Source organism: Fusarium verticillioides, chromosome 3 (assembly GCF_000149555.1).
Source record: "Fusarium verticillioides 7600 chromosome 3, whole genome shotgun sequence".
NCBI classification, from domain to species: Eukaryota; Fungi; Ascomycota; class Sordariomycetes; order Hypocreales; family Nectriaceae; genus Fusarium; species Fusarium verticillioides.
This window is the reverse complement of record NC_031677.1, coordinates 368,431-386,932: the sequence shown is the minus strand read 5'-3', so window position 1 is coordinate 386,932 and position 18,502 is coordinate 368,431. Positions and strand designations below refer to the sequence as shown.

Here is an 18,502-nt window from a genome sequence, read left to right as displayed (position 1 = left end):
ATGAGACTCTTGCCATCAACGCCAACAAGCGGGTACGAACAAGCATTCAGCAGCAAGATGTCTAACATGGCCATTTTCAAGTGTCTGGAGAACAACAGTGCACGCTCCACAGCCTCCTTCTCCGCATCCTAATTTCGTTCCTTTTAAGGAATCTTGAGCTCGGATCCAATCGAGGAGAACCCAATCCGGATTGGGGTTCTTGACGGTCACTGGTCGGCCATTGATGTAGAATCTTATGTCGGAGGTTCTGTAGGTTGTTTTTATCAAGGCTGCGAGACATTCAACTGGCGTTTTGGGGACCGTTTCATCGGTGTCGGACAGGGGCGGTGATGGGAGAGCGTCTTGTGAAGCCTTCATTGTAATGATATGAATACTGAATGAGCTAAAAGTCAATTGATACAGATGAATACAGAATTAGGTTTAACAATTCACCAAACGGCAAATGGGAGAAACAAAAAGGTCAGCACAACTAGTCCCCTCCCCGCTAAAGTCAGCCACTCGGACTAGTTGTAGTTATCACGAACCCTCATCCCACCCTTGACCAGTCCCCATCCTTGAACAATACGCCACCCAACGAACTCGCCCCCGCATTATCACGATAGCACAACGGCCCCATTTTTGCTGATTGGCTTATTTCCGACTGCAGTTATCTCCCATTGTGTTTCCGGGACCTAGATGAGGGGTTTGTGTCGCCGAGATAACCGAATTATATATCTAGCTCGAAAGTGGGAGGAGGAAAAGCCCACTTCTGTTACTAATATTCCAGAGTCGCTGTTTTACCCCGCGTCCGTGATGCAGATTGGGGATCTGCTTGCATGAATGTGAGCGGTTTGGGAACCTATTGGATTGGAGGGCAAGGTCGTAGTATTCCCGTTCTTATAGTTTCTTATTGCGGTAGGGGATCTATTTGATTTCTCAATGGTGGCACAGCCCATGTATAGCTGTTTTCAGGTCCCAGTTGAGGCTCTCGTTGTTGAGATTATTCCAGGCTCCAATCTCCATCAAACATGGGGTTAATCTTTAGCTGACCCAATCCATCCTCGCCCGCATTCTTCTTATCAACCTCCACCTCCCCGATGGTCCAGTTCTTGATATGAATACCCAGTGCCAAGTTTCCCTGCCCGGGAGTATAATTATCTACTCCGTCGCCCGCATCCATACCAACGACGCTTCTCCCAAGCTTGAGTTCCGTATCGTTATGTAACGTCTCAAAATGCACATGAGAGATCTCCAAGTCGAAGTTTTGCATCGGAGCAATTGTCATGAGCGCTGCACAAATGCCTTCACAGACAACGTCGTCAATCTTGACCTGCATGGTCCGTTGAGTATCGATCTCTTTCGGGTCACCGTAAAACGGCGCTGCGCCCAAGATAGCCGACGGACATACGCATCGGGCTTGATCCATCGATTATGAATGATGCGGAGTTTCCTAACCGACACGTCACTGACATTACGCGGTTTCCAACCCATCTGGATAATTGCGTTGTTTCGGGCTTTCCAGATCGTCAGTCCGTGAAGTTGGACTCCTGAGTGATATAGTTTGATAGCATCATCATTGACATGCCAGAAAACATCGCGAACTGAACCTCTGTACATCTGAGTTCCGTCGGTTTGGAAGTAGTATGCTCCGACTTGTTTGTAATCGCGGATATGTGCGCTGACTTTGTTGTCTTCCTCGTGGGGAGTGCTGTTCTTAGGATAAAGATCCATGGTGTTGAATGGCGGCGAGGCGAGCGTTGGACCGATGCAGTGCCATGTCTGATTATTTGTGACGGACTGGTGCCAGAACATGCGAAGACTGTATCGGTCATCTTTCACAGCGGTGTAGTTCTTGACTGTGTTGGCCATGTAAACATAGTTCTCGCCGGACAGCACTCCATAGCCGACAGTATGGAAAGTGTGGTGTGTCGTTGTGTACTCCAACGCTGCTTTGACGTAGGCACCAGGCTCGAAATATACATAGTGAGTGTCAGGGTGAAACTTGATATGGTCCTTGCCGAGACTTCCATCTTTCTCTAACCAATGAATACCCGATTCGAAGACCATGGTAGGCTTGGACCCAAAAGTGTCTTGCGTCATCTTGCCTGGGCGGATGACCTGTACATTGCTTGAGGTCTTCGAGGGAATCAGGTCCTGGGAAAGAGGCGGGCTGGCGAAGATGATGAGACTATTGCTAGGCTCCTCACTCACGATGACGCCGCCATCGTTCACATAATCGGTGCCGTTGGACCTGTACGTGAAGAGATCATTCTTGAACTCAACAGAGAATCTAGCCCCAGAATTCTGAAAAGGGACTCGAATCAAGACGGTATTATCCTTTGTACTCTTGACTGTGAAGCCAAGATCAACTGGACGGATGACAACGTTGGAAACTGGGCCAATCGAAGATCCGTCAGTAGTAACAATCCGAACATCGACATCTTTCCGATAGATGAACTGCGTCCAAGCCATATTGATGCCTTCATCTGCCTCAATTGTAATTCCATCCCCATCCAGCAAGTCATACTCTTTCCCAGGTTGAGCTGGATCAAACATTTTTTCGTTGCCATTACGAGGAATGGTTTCATAGACCAATGAGTCACGAAAGTCATCCTCGCCAGCGAGGGAAACAGAGACGTTGTATCGTCGTGAACGACGGACCTCATCAGCTGCCACAGAAGTATTGGTGTTGATGACGGAATTCTCGTGCCACCATGTCGTAATATCTGAGTCTGCCACTTTAAGCTCGCAAAGTCGGGCTGCTGCGAGGAAGCCGAAGAACTTCCAGCATGGGTGTATCATGTTTATAGCTGGGGTTCAATCTCGGGACTATGAAAATACCTATGAAAGCTGGGTTTGGTAGCAATACCCGCTCTCATTCTATCTCATTTATAGATCAAGACACATATTGACCTCAGCACATAACCACATGTAAACAGGCCTCATTACGTGTCGATTGCTTAATCTGAGAAAGAAACGGACCGACAAGACGTATTTATCCAATGGTATAATTTATGCTGAGACCCCATGTGCATTGGCATCCACAGACTTTAGCCAGTAAGGGCAAGTACTTATTGCGGGTGCGGCAATTTCATACTGATGCATGCGTCAAAACTTCCCGAGAATCATTCCGGACTGCCATGATGATTTTGTTCAGTCGCATATACAGTAGTTACATCCAATGGCAGAATCGCTAGACTTTGTCCTTTTGCAAAACTAGGAATGAGGTGGCTACGGTTAACCAGATGACACTGAGAAGTTGTCGCCTGTTTTTGTCCGCTGTTGAAGGCATCTATAGCCAGTATAGTCGTTTTCGACTGCCCATCCTACTATTATAAACGCGATGAAGCGGATCGGTGTTAATTTGGCCTGTCAGATCAGATATTAACTTAGCATAGCTTTCGGACGATCAAGATGGGGATAACGACGCTTATATTCCCTATCACTTTGTTCCACCTTTCAACACGGCAACTGGCAGAAAGCTGGGAAACTTTACGAATCATCCGTCGAAGGCTGAATCCTATATAAACGAGATCTCCAAAACTGTATCTGTTACTGATATACCCTCCCTCGCTATAGTGGATGGTATGTCTCGTAACGCCATTAGTCTAAAGATGTGCTTGATTACCAAGAGCCTCCAGAACGGCTCATCACAGGGGATAGAATATCTCTGGGAGCCGCATCCCGAAGAGGAGGCCGCCAAAGCACAGCAGTATACTTTGCCATCACAGCTCTTTTCATCCACGTGGCATTGGTACTTGTGTTTGGAATCTATGTAGCCTTGTTCTGGGTAAGTGGGGAACGGCCTGGCAAGTCTCGAGATACGATTTCCGAGTTTGTAGCCTTGGCATTGGCTTCACCGTTAATAGGTGATAATGCTTTAGAGGTGAGAAGACTTGCGAATGGCGAGGAGGAGGAGAGTAGGGGTAGTGAACTCTTGACGCTGCCGATTAAGCTTCGGTTGAATGATGAGAACGAGAGAGTATTCGTAATTTAGGCTAGTAAATGGTTTTGTTTTATAAACAAAAATACTTATTACTTTACTAACTCAGCATGCCAATGAGACGATATAATATGGAGTCCAGCACTGTGGTAAGGTCATTTGATCATTGTGTTACTGCTCTTGTGTTTCCTTCTACATTTGATAGTCATGTTTTTTCACTCTTCTATGGCATGTCGTCTAGAAGAGTATGACTTAACACTGAAACTTCATAGACTTCCACTCGTCTCCAATGTTGAAGCAATCATAGAGATTGAGACCCTTCTCAGAATATCCCGTACAGCCCTTCTCTCTATATCTGATCACTAAAGCGAGAGCTAGTAAGTAGACCCTAATATCATGTTGGCGGGGATAATAACTCACTATGGCAGCTGCTTTTCTTTCTCGCGTCCATGCTAACGGCATGGTCTGCGCCAGCCAGGTCTTTGATGCAATGTCCACTGTCGAATTCTTTTTTGGATCGCGAGGTGCGGCATGTAGTGCTGGTCCAGAATCTAGCCGTTACATCGGACGCGCGAGTCACGAGGTGGGAATCTAAACCAGCGGGGATAGTATCGATGGGGTTGGCTAGAGCCGGGGCGGCGAGGAGAGCAACGGCAGCGGTGGTGAAGATGTTGAAAAGCATGTTGGGCGAGAAGGGTTGGTATACAAGTTCACAGGAAGGTGGTGTTGGATGAGGATGAAGAAGGGAAGATGAAGGAAATACTGAGATACTTATACTCGACATATCCTGGGAGAGGGAGTGTTACCAAGGTGACTCCTTTTCCCTGCTCCGTGCTCTCAACATGTTGTGGCGATCAATATTTACTACGCCGCTGGACTGCAAGTATGCGGTGTGCTCTGGCGTCCATTTAATGCAAGAGTATCACTATGTGCAGTTTGCTAACTTCCGGATTGATACGGCCCCCAAACAAACGTCCCCAGGGCCCCAAAGCAGGCAGGATAGTAAATTGTCTGCAATTGGCTGCTTGCTCAATGTTTTCATATAAACCCGCATGAGTGGCCCCCAAGAAACAACGCCAGGGCCTCAACACAGCTGATAAAGAGTGCATATATTCCTCAGCTTCATGTCTATCCGAAGGTCTAGATTCAAGTCCATCTCGGCTATTCGAAAGATTGTATGAAAACACGCAAGTACAACGGCGTGGGCTCTTGAGAATCAGAGTTAGGATCCGATTGATAGCAAGGACCTGGGCTCAAGTATGTGATCACACTGAGGAGCCCCTCGACGCTTGAGGAGTAAACAATAGTCTATCTCTAAAACTGTGTTCTGTTCGTTCATCTTAACTAGGCAAAGAGTTCTAACTTCTAAGGTCTTTGGTGATCATGGAATCCTGGCCATAGAGGAGCTACGAATGACAATGTCGTAGGGGCTCGTAAATTAAGCTGAAAAGGGAGCCGGATCGTCCAGCTGGAACAGGGATCACGCAGTTTCGGAGTTTCCACCCCATGCAAGGAGCTCCAATTGGGCTCTCTTTTGATGAATTACCCGAAGGATGGTCTGAGCCAGCTCCGTGGCATTGGGGGCGGAAACGAAAGTCTAAACTAAGAACGGAGGGTGTACAGAAAAGCACACCGAGAGGAGCGGCTTCAGGATATAGCTAAACGAGAATTCATAATTGAACTTCGCCTAGCCTTCTGGTTTATGTTGACTCAGGCTTCTGCTTTTTGGGATGATCAATCGATCAAGTCAGGATTTAGGTAGTAGGTCTGATGGCAAATAGGATCGCATCTGGGACTTAGTGTCAGCCCCGATGATCGTCCTTGGCAGTCTTTTTAGTCACATCGAGATCCACTGTCCTGCAGCTCACCTGAATATTTCAACAGACTCGGTTGCGCCCGTTACAGACGGAGCTTGTGTCCCCGCCAGAGGACACAAGGAGATAGAGGTACAGAGGCAAATACCTCCTCGCAGCCAAGGCGGTTACATCGGGTTCTGCACTTCGTTTAACTGCAAGGCAAGAGCGCTTTTGGAAACTGTTGGATAAGTGCATCAAAAGGTTCAGCAAGGCTTAGTCAAGGCATTCGGGTAAAGGTCAGAAGGGCAAAAAAGCCGAGTCGAAGTAAATCTCATGCATATCATTATCTAATGTTTCTAAACAGACACTAAGCTCTCTTCAAAGCCTCGGTCCTTGACAGGCTGTTAGGATCGAGGTAAGGCTTCTCGCCAATACCAACAGCCCTGTGACCTGTGCGCTCACCAAGACCATCGTAATCATTCGTCGCGCTATGGAATGCACTGCGATTATCCCAGAACGCTGTACATCATTAGCATCACCCTCAACCACCATTTATGGCAGAGTACTTACCAATATCATTGGGACTTCTCCAGCGGAAGCGAACCTGCAAATCATGGTTCTGCTCAATCCTCTTGTACAGCGACTCCAAGATCTCCCTACTCTCACGCTCGCTCAACTCATTGATCCGCTTGGGGAAGTTTCCAATCGCAAAGATAGACTTCCATCCCGTAACAGGGTTTGTTCGAACAACGGGATGAATGGCCTTGAGCTCATCTCCGATATTGGCAGGGTTTCCCCGCGGTTCCTCGTAGATCTTGTAATGATCCGGTCTCGCATCTCGCGCCCTCAAGAACCCATCGCCCGAAAATGTAGCAGTCAAGCCCTCAAAGAACTTCCTATAGGGATCGCTAAATCGATCATATAGTTCATATCCCGAAGCCCAAAGGGTATCACCACCTCCGGCTGGGAGTTTTGTGAGTCGCAGACTCGTGTAATCAGCGGGATACTGCTCAAACTGAATATCGCTGTGCCAGCTCGCAGCGCCTTGCTTGCGATCATCACGATCTTTGATTCTGTCCTGGAAGAACTCAACGTTTGATGAAATGACGCTGATCTCATTGTCGTCTACGCCGAATTCATTGGTGCTGTTGAGAAGAGGGTGGATGTGGAGAGTTGAGTCCTTGGGCTTGTTGGTTAGTTGGCCGAGGCGATGGACGAGTTGTTTGTGCTGTTCATCTGTGAGGTTGTCTTGGGCGCGGAAGAAGACGACGCCGCGCTGGGAGACTGGGGTCGTTAGAAGGGAGTTTGGGGGCTGGGGAGGAGAACGTACTGGTGATGGCGAGATCGCGGATTAGTTCATCTGCGTTTGGGGCGTTGATGATGTCGTCGACGAGGTTGACTTTGGGATATTCGCGTCCAATGACAGGGGTTGACTCTTCGAATGTGAACTTGTCGAGAGCTCCAGAAGGCTTAAGAGGTTCTGGGTACTTATTGGTCTCGACATTGAGCGGCACGATGCGCTCGGCCTGTTGGGTAATAGTAGCAGTAGTCGACATTTTGAACTATGTTATGTCTGTCTTAACAAAGCAGTCTTGTCTTTGGTGAAAAACAAGATTCTCTATCTGGGATTCTATGCTTTACTTATATATAATGCCGTTAGTCCCCGCTGCGCGTTATCAGATCGCACAATCCGCCATTTCACTTACGACATCGCGATTGACCTCGCTAACCCCGCAGAAAGAGGTACGCAGCAAGTATAGTGAGTCATGCCGGTTGGTCTTGCGCTTTCATCACGGTCGATGGTGTCACTTTAGCTTGTAAATCCATTGGATAGTGAGACCGGAGCTGGGCTTGCGATAACGTGGTTTCATCCGCATCATCGGTCGACAACCGATTCGGAACTCGGAGTCACTCGGATCTCGTTCCATTCTTACTCCCATTGGATGATCGGACATCAAGGAGCTTCTTTGAGCTCCGAGATATCGGTTGTCGCAAGCATTTGAATCGGACAAGCGATCCTTGTACTCGGCCATGAATGTCCTTTCGTATCAGGTGACTAACTCTTACAATTTCGCCATGTCTCGTGTTTCCGACAGGCCGAGCAGATTATTTCTTTCCAGCTCACAACCATATGATTAGGTCCATCTTCTTTGCAATTTGAGTAGATCGATGGAAGTTCGGGATGGCGTGCTAGCTTGTCAAATCCCCGGAATTGCACGTTATCCACTTCGTCATCAGAGCCTTGGATGGTGAAATGCGGAGGTCTCCATTCTATTAGCGCAATGATAAAGTGTTGGCCTGGGCAGATGGGCCCATTTCTCTGATAAGGTTGGCAAACATGGCAATTCCCCATTTCCTTCGAGCGGTGCGTTGCTGAGAATAGTTCGTGAAATGTGAGCAGAAAAGACCGTGAAGGTAAAAAGAATGTGAGTCGCTATTGGGTTAGTTGCATATATAAAAACCAGATCGACTACTACATAGACAAAACGTATAATTTGCTAAAAAAAAAAATATATATATATATAGAAATTAGTCGTATTTGCAAGCCAAGACTAGATTCTGCCATAGATAGAATCAAGGCGAAAACAGTGGGATTTTGTGTTATTTTGATCCGTTAATTAGATGACTGAATGAACAAGCTCAGGGTAGCTGGGTCGATGGACGGACAGAAGTTTTTCCAGTCACTTATCGATAAGAGTTCGCAAATAGGTGGGCATCCACTGGAATATTTCCATGGTACCATAACTCCGGCTAGCTCAAAACGGCGCAAAGTTCTTCCGCCCGTCACCGAAGGCGGAGGCCCAGCCGCCGACTCCGCCTGACATCCGCCCCGCGGCAAAGATTTCCCAGTGTGACACACAAAACAGGCAGGCATGGAATCTGCGAAGCGGAAGCGAGCCGCCAAGGCCTGCAATTACTGCAGAAAGAGGTGTGTCAATATTTCTAATGAAGACGTATACCGTTAGTGGTGCTAATTGGTGCAGGAAGAGGAAATGTGATGGCAGACAGCCTGTTTGTACCCTCTGCGAAGAGGCGAATAACTCCGAGTGCGAGTATCGCGATGATGGAAATGAGTCAAAGTGAGTTTCACAGTCATAAGTTGCTATGCAATGCTGATTTGGCAGACGAATTGCAATCCCTGTTGATCGCGTTGATGAGATCTTTGATCGTCTTGAATCTCTTGAGTCAACCTTTCAGTCCGCTATAGCTCGTCAGCGAGATCGGAGTCCTATTTCGACACCGTTCCCAGCATCGACTCCTTATCCAGCCTCAACACCCTATGCCACATATCCTGTAACACGACACAACGAACCGATTAGTCCTGAAGATGGAATAGTACCTGCTTCATCAGTCCATTCAACAGGACCTGGGACACAAACATCGTTGTCTCAATTCGCCAACAACAATGTCTTCAACACGACAATGGACATTCCACTGTCTCATTCGTCCACAACTGGAAACTTATTGAGGTCCGCGCCTGCTAAAGCACTTCTTGGTCATTATCCTTCAGATCTGTTCCTCCATATTGAGCTGAGGAGGCCCATCCCTGAAGGATTGAGATTAAACGCCGAACCAGCCAGTCAAATCAACCTACCGACGTTATCACCCAACGAAACAGACCATCTCGTCAGAAACTACTTCCAACTCGTTCATCGCTTCCATCCAATTCTCGACCAACGAGCTTTCTACGATCTATACGATAGAACCGTTGACCACGGTGCACGACCTGATCTCCCCTCCTCCCTGGTTCTCGTCGTTCTCGCCCTTGGTTCTGTCGCTGCTGAGACGCCAAATCGTATGGATGCGAGTTGGAGCCCCGGAGTCAAGTTCTTTACACCCGCTGTGAGATTATTACTCACGGAGTCGTTGTGTTCGTTTGGTGGGGATCCGCTTTTACCACAGGCGTTGTATCTCGCTGCGCTGTATTATAGCTATTTGTCGAGGCCGTTGCTGGCGTGGAGGTTGGTCCATATGGCGTCGACTGATGTGCAGCATTATTGGATTAGGTATGAACAGCTAAGGCTAGGATTGAGAGGTGTGCTAACGGGCCAGATCCGAGAAGCTGCTGCGGGATGGTTCTCAAGACCAGTCAATTCTGCGAGTCTTTTGGGCTATTCTCGTGCTTGAATGGTGAGTCGCCGGTTCCGAACCTGATGTCAAGGTTTTGTCTAACTATTGTCAGTGATATTCTGGCAGAGCATCATCTCCCTCGCAGTGGCATCGAAAAGATCGTCGATAAACTACCCTACCCATGGTCCGATGGCCCCTCCGAACCTTATATGCACCGGTGGCTCGCGGATCTCTCGTCCCGTCGCCTCTTGAATCGCATCCACTACGTCCTCTACGCAGAAGCTGAACCCGGTACGGGCGACAACCAAGCAGATAACTCTGAGGAAACGCAGTCAAGCCTCCCAAATCTAGCTCACGAGTTGAACCGTCAGCTTGGAGCATGGTATCATCTCCTCCCTCACAGCATCCGGCCAAACTTGGAGATACCTCCGATAGGTATTGATGACACCATGGTTACTATACGATATCACACCACAGGCGACATCATCTACAGGCCTTTTCTGTATCAGGTTTGTGCTCTTGCACCAGGGACACAGCCTAATCCCGCGACGCTTGAGAATGCGCGACAATGTCTGGTACACTGTCGTAGATATCTCAATTCAGTTGAATTTGCAGTGCATGCGCCGACTGCATCTTTAGAGAATCTCTTACACGGGTATGTCGACACTACCTATGTAGCGACAGTTACTAACAGATCCAGAACCATGGCAGTAGTGTTACTCCTCTCATTCGCAGCCTTCTCAAGACTAGATGCCCTCAGAGTCCCAGATCTCAACCAATTACAAGACAAGGGAATAAGAATCTGCGAACGATGGGCGTTCCCAGGTTCGAGTATAGAGCAAATGGTTGTGATTCTACGCGCCCTCCGAGCGAAATGCATCGATACAGGATGAGTCCAAATTTCATAGAAAACAGCGGATATTTACCCAATTTGGTGTCATGGTCAAACTGTGCATATCCGGTCCCGGAAATGGTCAATCCCAAGGGCGAGGTCCATCCATTTTTTGACATCAAGGGCGCGCGCTAGTCATCCCCGGGAATAGGGCCGAGATCTTTCCAGAAGCCACTCGTTCAGATCTGCATGTTTGGACTCGGGGAGTTTATCCAAGTTGGATCTGTTCAAGTATTTTAAGCCGCTCAGCCAAGCCTAATTTTTGAGATCCGAAATCTGCAGGTCACTCACCGCCAACATCTACCCCTGCTACACGTACCTATTTATTACTCAATTGTTATCCTTAGCTGCGTTGCATTGATTCATCTCATCATGACTGTCAAGGATCACAAAGAAGTCATCATCAAGCCTGCAACACTCACTGATGCGGCTCGCATCGCAGAGCTAGGCGCACACGTCTTCTCAATAACATTTGGGCACTCCGTTGAACCCCACGAACTCGATGCTTTCCTCGAAGAATCGTACACAGAAACCTCAATCGTCAACGACCTCAATGACCCCAACAAAGATGTAATCATCGCCACAAGCTCGGACGATGATTTCCTCGGCTTCGCGTATCTCACCCGCGGAAGCAGTGAGCCCTGTGTAGAGAACATGGAAAAGACCGTTGAGTTACAGCGGATTTATGTGCACCCTGATTCTCATGGCGCTGGTGTTGGAAAGGCCCTGGAGAAGGCCATTGAGAGCATGGCGAAGGAGCAGGGGTATAAGAATTTGTGGCTTGGTGTTTGGGAGGAGAACCCTAGGGCGATAAGGGCGTATGAGAAATGGGGTTATAAACAGGTCGGGAATCACGATTTTACAATTGGATCTATTGTTCAGACTGATCATATCATGGTCAAGAGTTTGTAGATGCAAAAGAGTCTCGGGATGATGAATCATGGATAAGGTGAATTTGGCGTTGGATGGTAGGCGATATGGCAATGAGATAGACACGCGAATGACAGATCAATTGGCTTCTTTCTAATCTTGACCCTCCAGAACACGTCTCCCAACTCTGCTCGGCTTTGAACACCGAGATAATGGAACTCAATTGACGAAACTCGCATTCAAGCATTTTTGACCCTCGGAAGCAGGTCCGATAACGCTAGGTGAATGGCCAATGACAAACCTCTTCGCACCAATTCGCTCTAGACCTTGCTTAGAATGACTGTACCTGTGATTCGCCGTACCAAACCGGCCCGGTCGATGTGAACGACGCCCTCTTACAGTGGCGGCCCGCCCACTCCGCCAAACCTTTATTATTTGCGATGTCCTTTCATTCTTCAGCAGCATAAAGACTTCACTATCTCTCTTTAACAAGAACCCACCACGATAACCCAAGACATACCTGACGCATCGATCATGTATATTCGCGCCGCCCATGCTGAAGCGGACCTCCGTGTCCTTCGCCGCCTCATCCACGAAAACCCCCTCGGAATGCTCACAACCGGAATAAAATCCCAAAACCATTCCTTCCTCCAAAGCAGTCACATCCCCTTCCTTCTCGACGTAAAAGATGAATCCAGCGAAACAGAACTCGGCCGTCTCCGCGGTCACCTGGCTCGTCAAAACCCCCAAAGCAAAGCCATGATCGAACACTGCACCGCCAACCCCTCTCTAAAAAGCTATCTCGAAGACGAAGTCCTAGTAATCTTCACAAAGCCAGCTCACCACTACGTCACCCCCAAATTCTACACCGAGACGAAACCAGCGAATGGAAAAGTGGTGCCGACGTGGAATTACGCCGCGGCGCAGGTTTATGGAAAGGCGAGGATTTACTATGAGAATAACGAAGAGACGTCGTCGTTTCTGGGAAGGGCGATTAGTGATCTTACGGATCATAATGAGAGGGGTGCGATGGGGTTTACGGCTGAGAGTCAGTGGAAGGTGTCTGATGCGCCGGACAAGTATGTTGAGTTGTTGAAGAGGAATATTATTGGCATTGAGATTGAGGTTACTAAGTTGGAGGGCAAGTTTAAAATGAGTCAGGAGATGGGTCAGGGGGATAGGGAGGGTGTTATTAAGGGTTTTGAAGGGTTGGGGACGGAGGTTGGTGATGAGGTTGCGAGGGTTGTTAAGGAGCGTGGGGAGTTGAAGGATCAGAAGAAATGATTTCAAGGGATAGGCTAGCGGATATAGATAAGGGTATAGTGAATCCGGTAATGATTGAATTGGTCTTTTGATAAGTCACAGGGATATTAATTCCGTCAGCCTTACAAAATTCGCCGTGATCCCGCAAAGTGTATATCGCGCTGTGGCTGGAGCTTTTGTTGGCCACCTTCGCCTACTGTTCAAGAGCTCCTTCAGCCTTGTATAGCTCATCACGAATCAATGTAGTAGCTTGCTCCTAAGTTAATCTAAAATACCAGGGTTTTACTGGTCAAAGGTTTCCATGCGGTGCACCATTTTCACCAGCGTCTATGAGCCAACCACGCCATCGCCCCCCTTTCAAACGATCATCCCTTTTGCACGTTATCCTTAATTGCAAAAGCTTGGTTCAAAATGAATTCAAACAAGCATTAACACATCCTCAGTGTTTGGGGGATTAGTCTTTGGATCGGTTTGGCTTGGCACAGCTATATACCAGCGAACAATAAAGCTCACCGTGGCGGTGATGTTCTTGAAGGGTACGTCCAATAAGAAACATCCTCATAGAAGATCTGAAGTTGGCAAGCCTTGCTACCATCCTAATCTGGACCTGGTCGTCGTCCAAAAGCAAGCAGAATCCCAACTTATGCGATGATCTGACTGGTCACATGGAGCATCAGGAAGAGTACAACGATGTCAAGTTGGCTCACTATAGTTGTGATTGAACGGGGCCTCCTTGTGCCTCGACCTTAAAAAGTGCGGAGCTCATAGGGTCAGATTCGTTCAAAGCCGTCGAGCTTCAGTCTCCTACAAATGCCAGTTTGCCTTTCCTCGACGTTGACAATACATTCGATACCAGAGTAGGATCTGAAAATGGGCAACCACCTAGACTACTGTTATGTCTTGACAGTTGGGGAGTTGGCTATGATCAAAATCGATTGTTTCTTCTCCGACATTTTATGGCCAACGTTAAGGATAGTATTGCAGAGTTGGACGATTTTGTTTTGTTACTGCGGGAAGAAAGTCACAACAACAAACCAGTATTTCGTCGCCTAGGCGCAGGGTATCTAGCCAGACCACAGCCTGAGCCGTTTATTCTCTTCAGTACTACTCGCCTGATCTGCTCGGATGAGCCAATGGATGAAGAGAGCCTCAAGAAGTTATTTAAGTTCCCAGAGGCTCCGCTCGCATTTTTTGACGATGCTCGTGCACAAAAAGTTATATTAGTATAGTAATAGAAGTGACCAATGAATATATTACCGATAGAATATAGGCGGGTAAACTTTCAGGGCGTCAATATGCCGATGATACCTCGATTATCAGTCCTTACATAGTAGGTAGGCGTCCAAATTGAAGGAATTTACGTGTCAAGCTCCTTTGGCCTCGGCATGGTGAGATGGTCATGAGTCTGTTGCAAAGTTTGCATGTTTGACTCAAACGACTGGTAAAAGGTGAGTCGCGATAAGAATATAATTGAAAAGAGATTTGCGATGCTGAGATGTCATATCTTTGCTACCAAACATCTACTCCAATGTTTCCGATCGTGATAGGCACTTCCAGGATCAGTTTTTACCTAATCAGCGAACAACCCGGCAACTTACCTCGGCACTGTCAAAGAGCACAAGATAAGCTTGTCACAAATGCAAACCTCAATAACCGTATGTTCCCGACTATGGGGCCCCATGGGTTATCAACCGCTCCAATAACATCCCCATTCTCTTGATATCGTGAAGCCGACCATGGACTTTCGATGTTACGCGTCGCTGTCGGCCCTTTTATCATACCATGAAAAACGCAGATCGTCAAGTGATACATTCTTCAAAATTTCATTGACGAATTCTTCAGAAGAGCTGACAGCCCTACGGATGGCTCGGCAATCAGGTACACCACGATGCGAACACGAAGTGAATTTGTGTAGGGTAAGAAAAGCGGCATACCGCGCTAGCAAATTAAATTCCCCGACAGTGACATGATACAGCATTTGGCCGGAACAAAGCATTGTTGACTCGTGGGAATCGAATGCAAACGGTTGCTTAGATAAACGAGCTGTGGATTGGGGAAGCACGTGGAATTAAGTTACGCTTTAGGTAAAATACCAGCATAAAAACTGGTTTTCTGGGGAAATTCGTTACAATTCTTTTAACAGTGCTAACAAGAGCAAGATTGCCTATGACGCAGTGGCGCTGGGAATACCGGATATCCGGACGCGGCTCAAGGATACATGCATCCCACATCCCATGACAGTCAAACACTTACAGTGACCATGGAGAAATGGGGGAACACGGGGTATGGAGAAATAGGACAAAGATAAAAGTGCTTTCGGCCGAGGCAGGGCCGTTCGGAGACGAAGAGCGGGTAATGTTTGAGGTACGGTATCTAGAAGTTCTTGGAAGTGTCGTGGTACCTGGGCATTCTACGGTCAGAATGGATGAGATTGTCGGGGGAAGAGATTGGCGTCATTGCTTCGCATGCCAAGATTCGTATGGGAGATCGGCAAACGGGGCTTGGCGGTTGAGACAAGATATTCTGACAACTGGGCGATTCTTCAATGTCTTACAGAAGAGTTTAACGGTGAGATCTGAGCGTAGAGATGTGTCGTATCACAAGTCGATTGACTTTGAGCCAGAGTCAATCTCGACATGAGAATGTCATGAACTGATGCTCATTGAATCAAATCTCATGAGTCTCTCCGGATCCCTCGGGTGTCGTCATGTTTTGACGATGAACCAAATCCAGAATAGTACTGAACAGGGGTTAGAGTCACTAACGCTTCCAACCAAAACTGTCATCAGCCATCACGGGGACATTTCCCCCAATCAGAAGTACTAGAAGTAATTGCATTACAGGCCGTTTCAGTTAATTTTGCAGCCACTACAAAATCCCCAAAAGCCATATCGTCATACCAAACAGACACCGTTCCTTCGATGCCATGAGGTGAAGTCTCGGGCTTTCCCCAGCTTTACAACCCCGTGGAGGTGGTACCCCGTTACCCAGTATTCACCCCATTGCCCAATTATTGTGCTATTCCCCTTGTTAACCCCACAGAATTGGTAGGAGCAAAATAAATGGGACGGACCGATTTCGTGGTCTCGAGACCATGACAGCCCAGGATTGGGCATCGGGGTGCGGCTCATTGGACGCCTGCTTTTCAGGCCTGACATCACGAAGTATCACTCTTTTGGTTTATAACGTCATTCTGGAGGAGGATGTATTTAAATCCTTGACACCCTCCGTTTTGTAGAGTAGCTCAATCACCAATTGACTTTGGATCATCACTACTACATACTATTATATACACTGTAGAGATACAGTTTGACTGCCCATCATGGCGCCGTCCTTCCTCACTGTTCATTTCGATGACCAGAATCCAAACTCTGAAAAGGGAAAGGAGGCTGGTGCGAGGAGATCTCTCGCTGGTCTTGATTACTCGCCTTTGCCTCGCATCACGCCCCGATCTTTTCTGCTAGCTACCTTTGTCTCCATGGGCGGACTTCTGTAAGTTCTCTTTCCCATTTACTGCCAATCACTGTAGCTGACGAGGAAAGCTTCGGTTATGATACAGGCCAAATCTCGGGCTTCCTCGAGATGCCAGACTTTCTCGACCGTTTCGCCCAAACAAACAGCAAGGGAGACAAAGAATTTAGTACCGTCCGCTCAGGTCTCATCGTCGCGCTCCTCTCCATCGGAACGCTCATGGGCGCACTCATCGCAGCGCCTGTAGCCGACCGCATTGGCAGAAAGTATAGTATCTCTGGCTGGACGTGGATGATTGCTATTGGCTTCATCATCCAGATATCCTCGGACAGGGATTGGGTGCAGATCATGATGGGCCGATGGGTCGCTGGTCTCGGCGTCGGCGCGCTGTCTCTCCTCGTTCCTATGTTCCAGGGCGAGACTGCACCGCCGTGGATTCGAGGTGCAATGGTTTGCTGTTACCAGCTCTTTATTGTAAGTGATACAATTCTTGGCGTGCCAAGTTTCCTGTCCCGACGATCTGTGGAGAATAGGTGTCAAGGATTGCACTGACGCTTGCTTAGACGATGGGTATTTTCTTGGCTGCGTGCTTCAACTACGGCACTGTAACGCACCATCCCAACAGCTCAGCATCCTGGCGCATCGTCATCGGCGTCGGCTGGGTCTTCACCCTCATTCTCGGCATTGGAATTCTCTTCCTCCCCGACACGCCCCGTTTCGACTACCGCAACGGCAGAGTCGATCGTGCGCGCGACACGCTCTGCAAGGTCTACGGCGCGACGCCAAATCACTGGGCGATCCATACCCAAATGGAAGAAATCGAGTCCAAGCTCCGCGCCGAGAGTCACATCAAGCAGAACCCCGTGCAGGAATTCGTCGGCATGTTTAAGGCGCCCCGCATGGCTTATCGCATTTTCATCGGAATGTCGCTGCAGATGTTTCAACAGCTCACTGGTGCAAATTACTTCTTTTACTACGGAACTACTATTTTCCAGTCTGTGTCTATCGACAGCTACAAGACGCAGATTATCCTGAACACGATTAATTTCGTGGTAACGTTTATTGGATTGTATATCGTTGAGCACTACGGTCGCCGCAAGTCGCTTATTGCGGGAAGTACTTGGATGTTTATCTGCTTCCTTATCTTTGCGTCTGTCGGTCATTTCTCGCTTGATCGTGATGATCCCACCAAGACGCAGGGCGCGGGCATTGCTATGATTGTCTTTGCTTGTCTTTTCATTCTGGGCTTCGCTACAACTTGGGGACCTATGATTTGGACCATCATGGCGGAAATCTTCCCCTCGCGATATCGCGCCAAGGGCATGGCTCTCTCAACCGCTAGCAACTGGCTCTGGAATTTCCTCCTCGCTTTCTTCACGCCTTTCATCACGAAAGACATCGACTTCCGCTACGGATACGTCTTTGCGGGATGTAACGTCCTCGGTGGTTTGTTGGTCTACTTCTTCGTCATTGAAGGACAGGGACGTACCCTTGAGGAGATTGACACCATGTATCTTGAAAAGGTGAACCCTATCAAGAGTGCCAAGTGGGTTCCTCCTCCTCCTGAGGAGATGTCGAGGATCAGGAAGCAGGCTGGTACGGATCTCGAGACTGCTGTTCCTGCAGCGTCAAGCGATGATGAGACGCTTGCGAGGCCGTCGGGTGTGACTGATGGTGGATTGGGACATCATAAGGAGGAGCATGCTGGAACTTCGCACCGAGAGTAAGAAATGGTGATGGTTGAGATGTGAGATGTGAGATGTGATGGGGATGTTAATGAGTGATGTTGAAGACGAGATTGCATGATACCTACGACCTGTTCTTATTGTCCATAGTCAACTTTACCGTACTTAGACCTGATCAATTGCTTGGGATGTGTGTGCACCGAAGATTGACAGTCATTGATGACACCCGAATTGTGATGAGGCCATATGCTAGAGGTCTTATGATGAGATTCACTCGTCATGGATGCAGTTGATTCTTTGCCTTATCGTGCCATCAAGTCTCGCTGTTGTGTGCTTCAACGCTCCAGGCAGTTGTAGTCTTCGCGACACCTGAATGATACACCTTCCTTTATGACCAACGCACTCACCTATTGCGACTTCCATCACCCGCGAGCCTCCATTAGATGGAAGGACAATAATCTCCCCTCATCTCCATTTGATCCATACATCGAATAACTCCATCATCATCATCATATACACAGATTCTGCCAAC

At 48.1% G+C, this 18,502-nt stretch overlaps 7 protein-coding genes across 7 annotated transcripts; 4 read left to right on the top strand and 3 right to left on the bottom strand.

The window, feature by feature from the left end:
* Positions 1-291: 291 nt before the first annotated feature.
* Positions 292-2,885, bottom strand: FVEG_12681 (hypothetical protein). The gene has a single exon (XM_018902024.1). It carries the CDS (start codon positions 2,779-2,781, stop codon positions 1,261-1,263), a length of 1,521 nt encoding a protein of 506 aa, XP_018760658.1. The 5' UTR covers positions 2,782-2,885; the 3' UTR covers positions 292-1,260.
* A 1,289-nt stretch (positions 2,886-4,174) lies between these two features.
* Positions 4,175-4,604, bottom strand: FVEG_12682 (hypothetical protein; the record flags this gene model as incomplete). Its single annotated transcript, XM_018902025.1, has 2 exons — positions 4,175-4,284; positions 4,343-4,604. The coding sequence occupies 2 exons, from the start codon at positions 4,602-4,604 to the stop codon at positions 4,175-4,177; spliced, it is 372 nt and encodes a 123-aa protein (XP_018760659.1).
* An 861-nt stretch (positions 4,605-5,465) lies between these two features.
* Positions 5,466-7,898, bottom strand: FVEG_12683 (hypothetical protein). Its single transcript, XM_018902026.1, has 3 exons — positions 7,049-7,898; positions 6,289-7,002; positions 5,466-6,237 (listed from the first exon to the last, which is right to left on the bottom strand). The coding sequence occupies exons 1-3, from the start codon at positions 7,272-7,274 to the stop codon at positions 6,086-6,088; spliced, it is 1,092 nt and encodes a 363-aa protein (XP_018760660.1). The 5' UTR covers positions 7,275-7,898; the 3' UTR covers positions 5,466-6,085.
* Positions 7,899-8,591: 693 nt separating this feature from the next.
* Positions 8,592-10,682, top strand: FVEG_12684 (hypothetical protein; the record flags this gene model as incomplete). Its single annotated transcript, XM_018902027.1, has 6 exons — positions 8,592-8,647; positions 8,703-8,798; positions 8,844-9,725; positions 9,772-9,849; positions 9,902-10,444; positions 10,490-10,682. The coding sequence occupies 6 exons, from the start codon at positions 8,592-8,594 to the stop codon at positions 10,680-10,682; spliced, it is 1,848 nt and encodes a 615-aa protein (XP_018760661.1).
* Positions 10,683-11,053: 371 nt separating this feature from the next.
* FVEG_12685 (hypothetical protein) lies at positions 11,054-11,593 on the top strand (the record flags this gene model as incomplete). The annotated part of the gene is made up of 1 exon (XM_018902028.1): positions 11,054-11,593. The coding sequence occupies one exon, from the start codon at positions 11,054-11,056 to the stop codon at positions 11,591-11,593; it is 540 nt and encodes a 179-aa protein (XP_018760662.1).
* A 367-nt stretch (positions 11,594-11,960) lies between these two features.
* Positions 11,961-12,950, top strand: FVEG_12686 (transcriptional regulator). The gene has a single exon (XM_018902029.1). The coding sequence runs from the start codon at positions 12,086-12,088 to the stop codon at positions 12,833-12,835; it is 750 nt and encodes a 249-aa protein (XP_018760663.1). The 5' UTR covers positions 11,961-12,085; the 3' UTR covers positions 12,836-12,950.
* Positions 12,951-16,066: 3,116 nt separating this feature from the next.
* FVEG_12687 (MFS transporter, SP family, sugar:H+ symporter) lies at positions 16,067-18,209 on the top strand. Its single transcript, XM_018902030.1, has 3 exons — positions 16,067-16,306; positions 16,357-16,759; positions 16,849-18,209. The coding sequence occupies exons 1-3, from the start codon at positions 16,137-16,139 to the stop codon at positions 18,010-18,012; spliced, it is 1,737 nt and encodes a 578-aa protein (XP_018760664.1). The 5' UTR covers positions 16,067-16,136; the 3' UTR covers positions 18,013-18,209.
* The last annotated feature ends 293 nt before the right edge of the window (positions 18,210-18,502 follow it).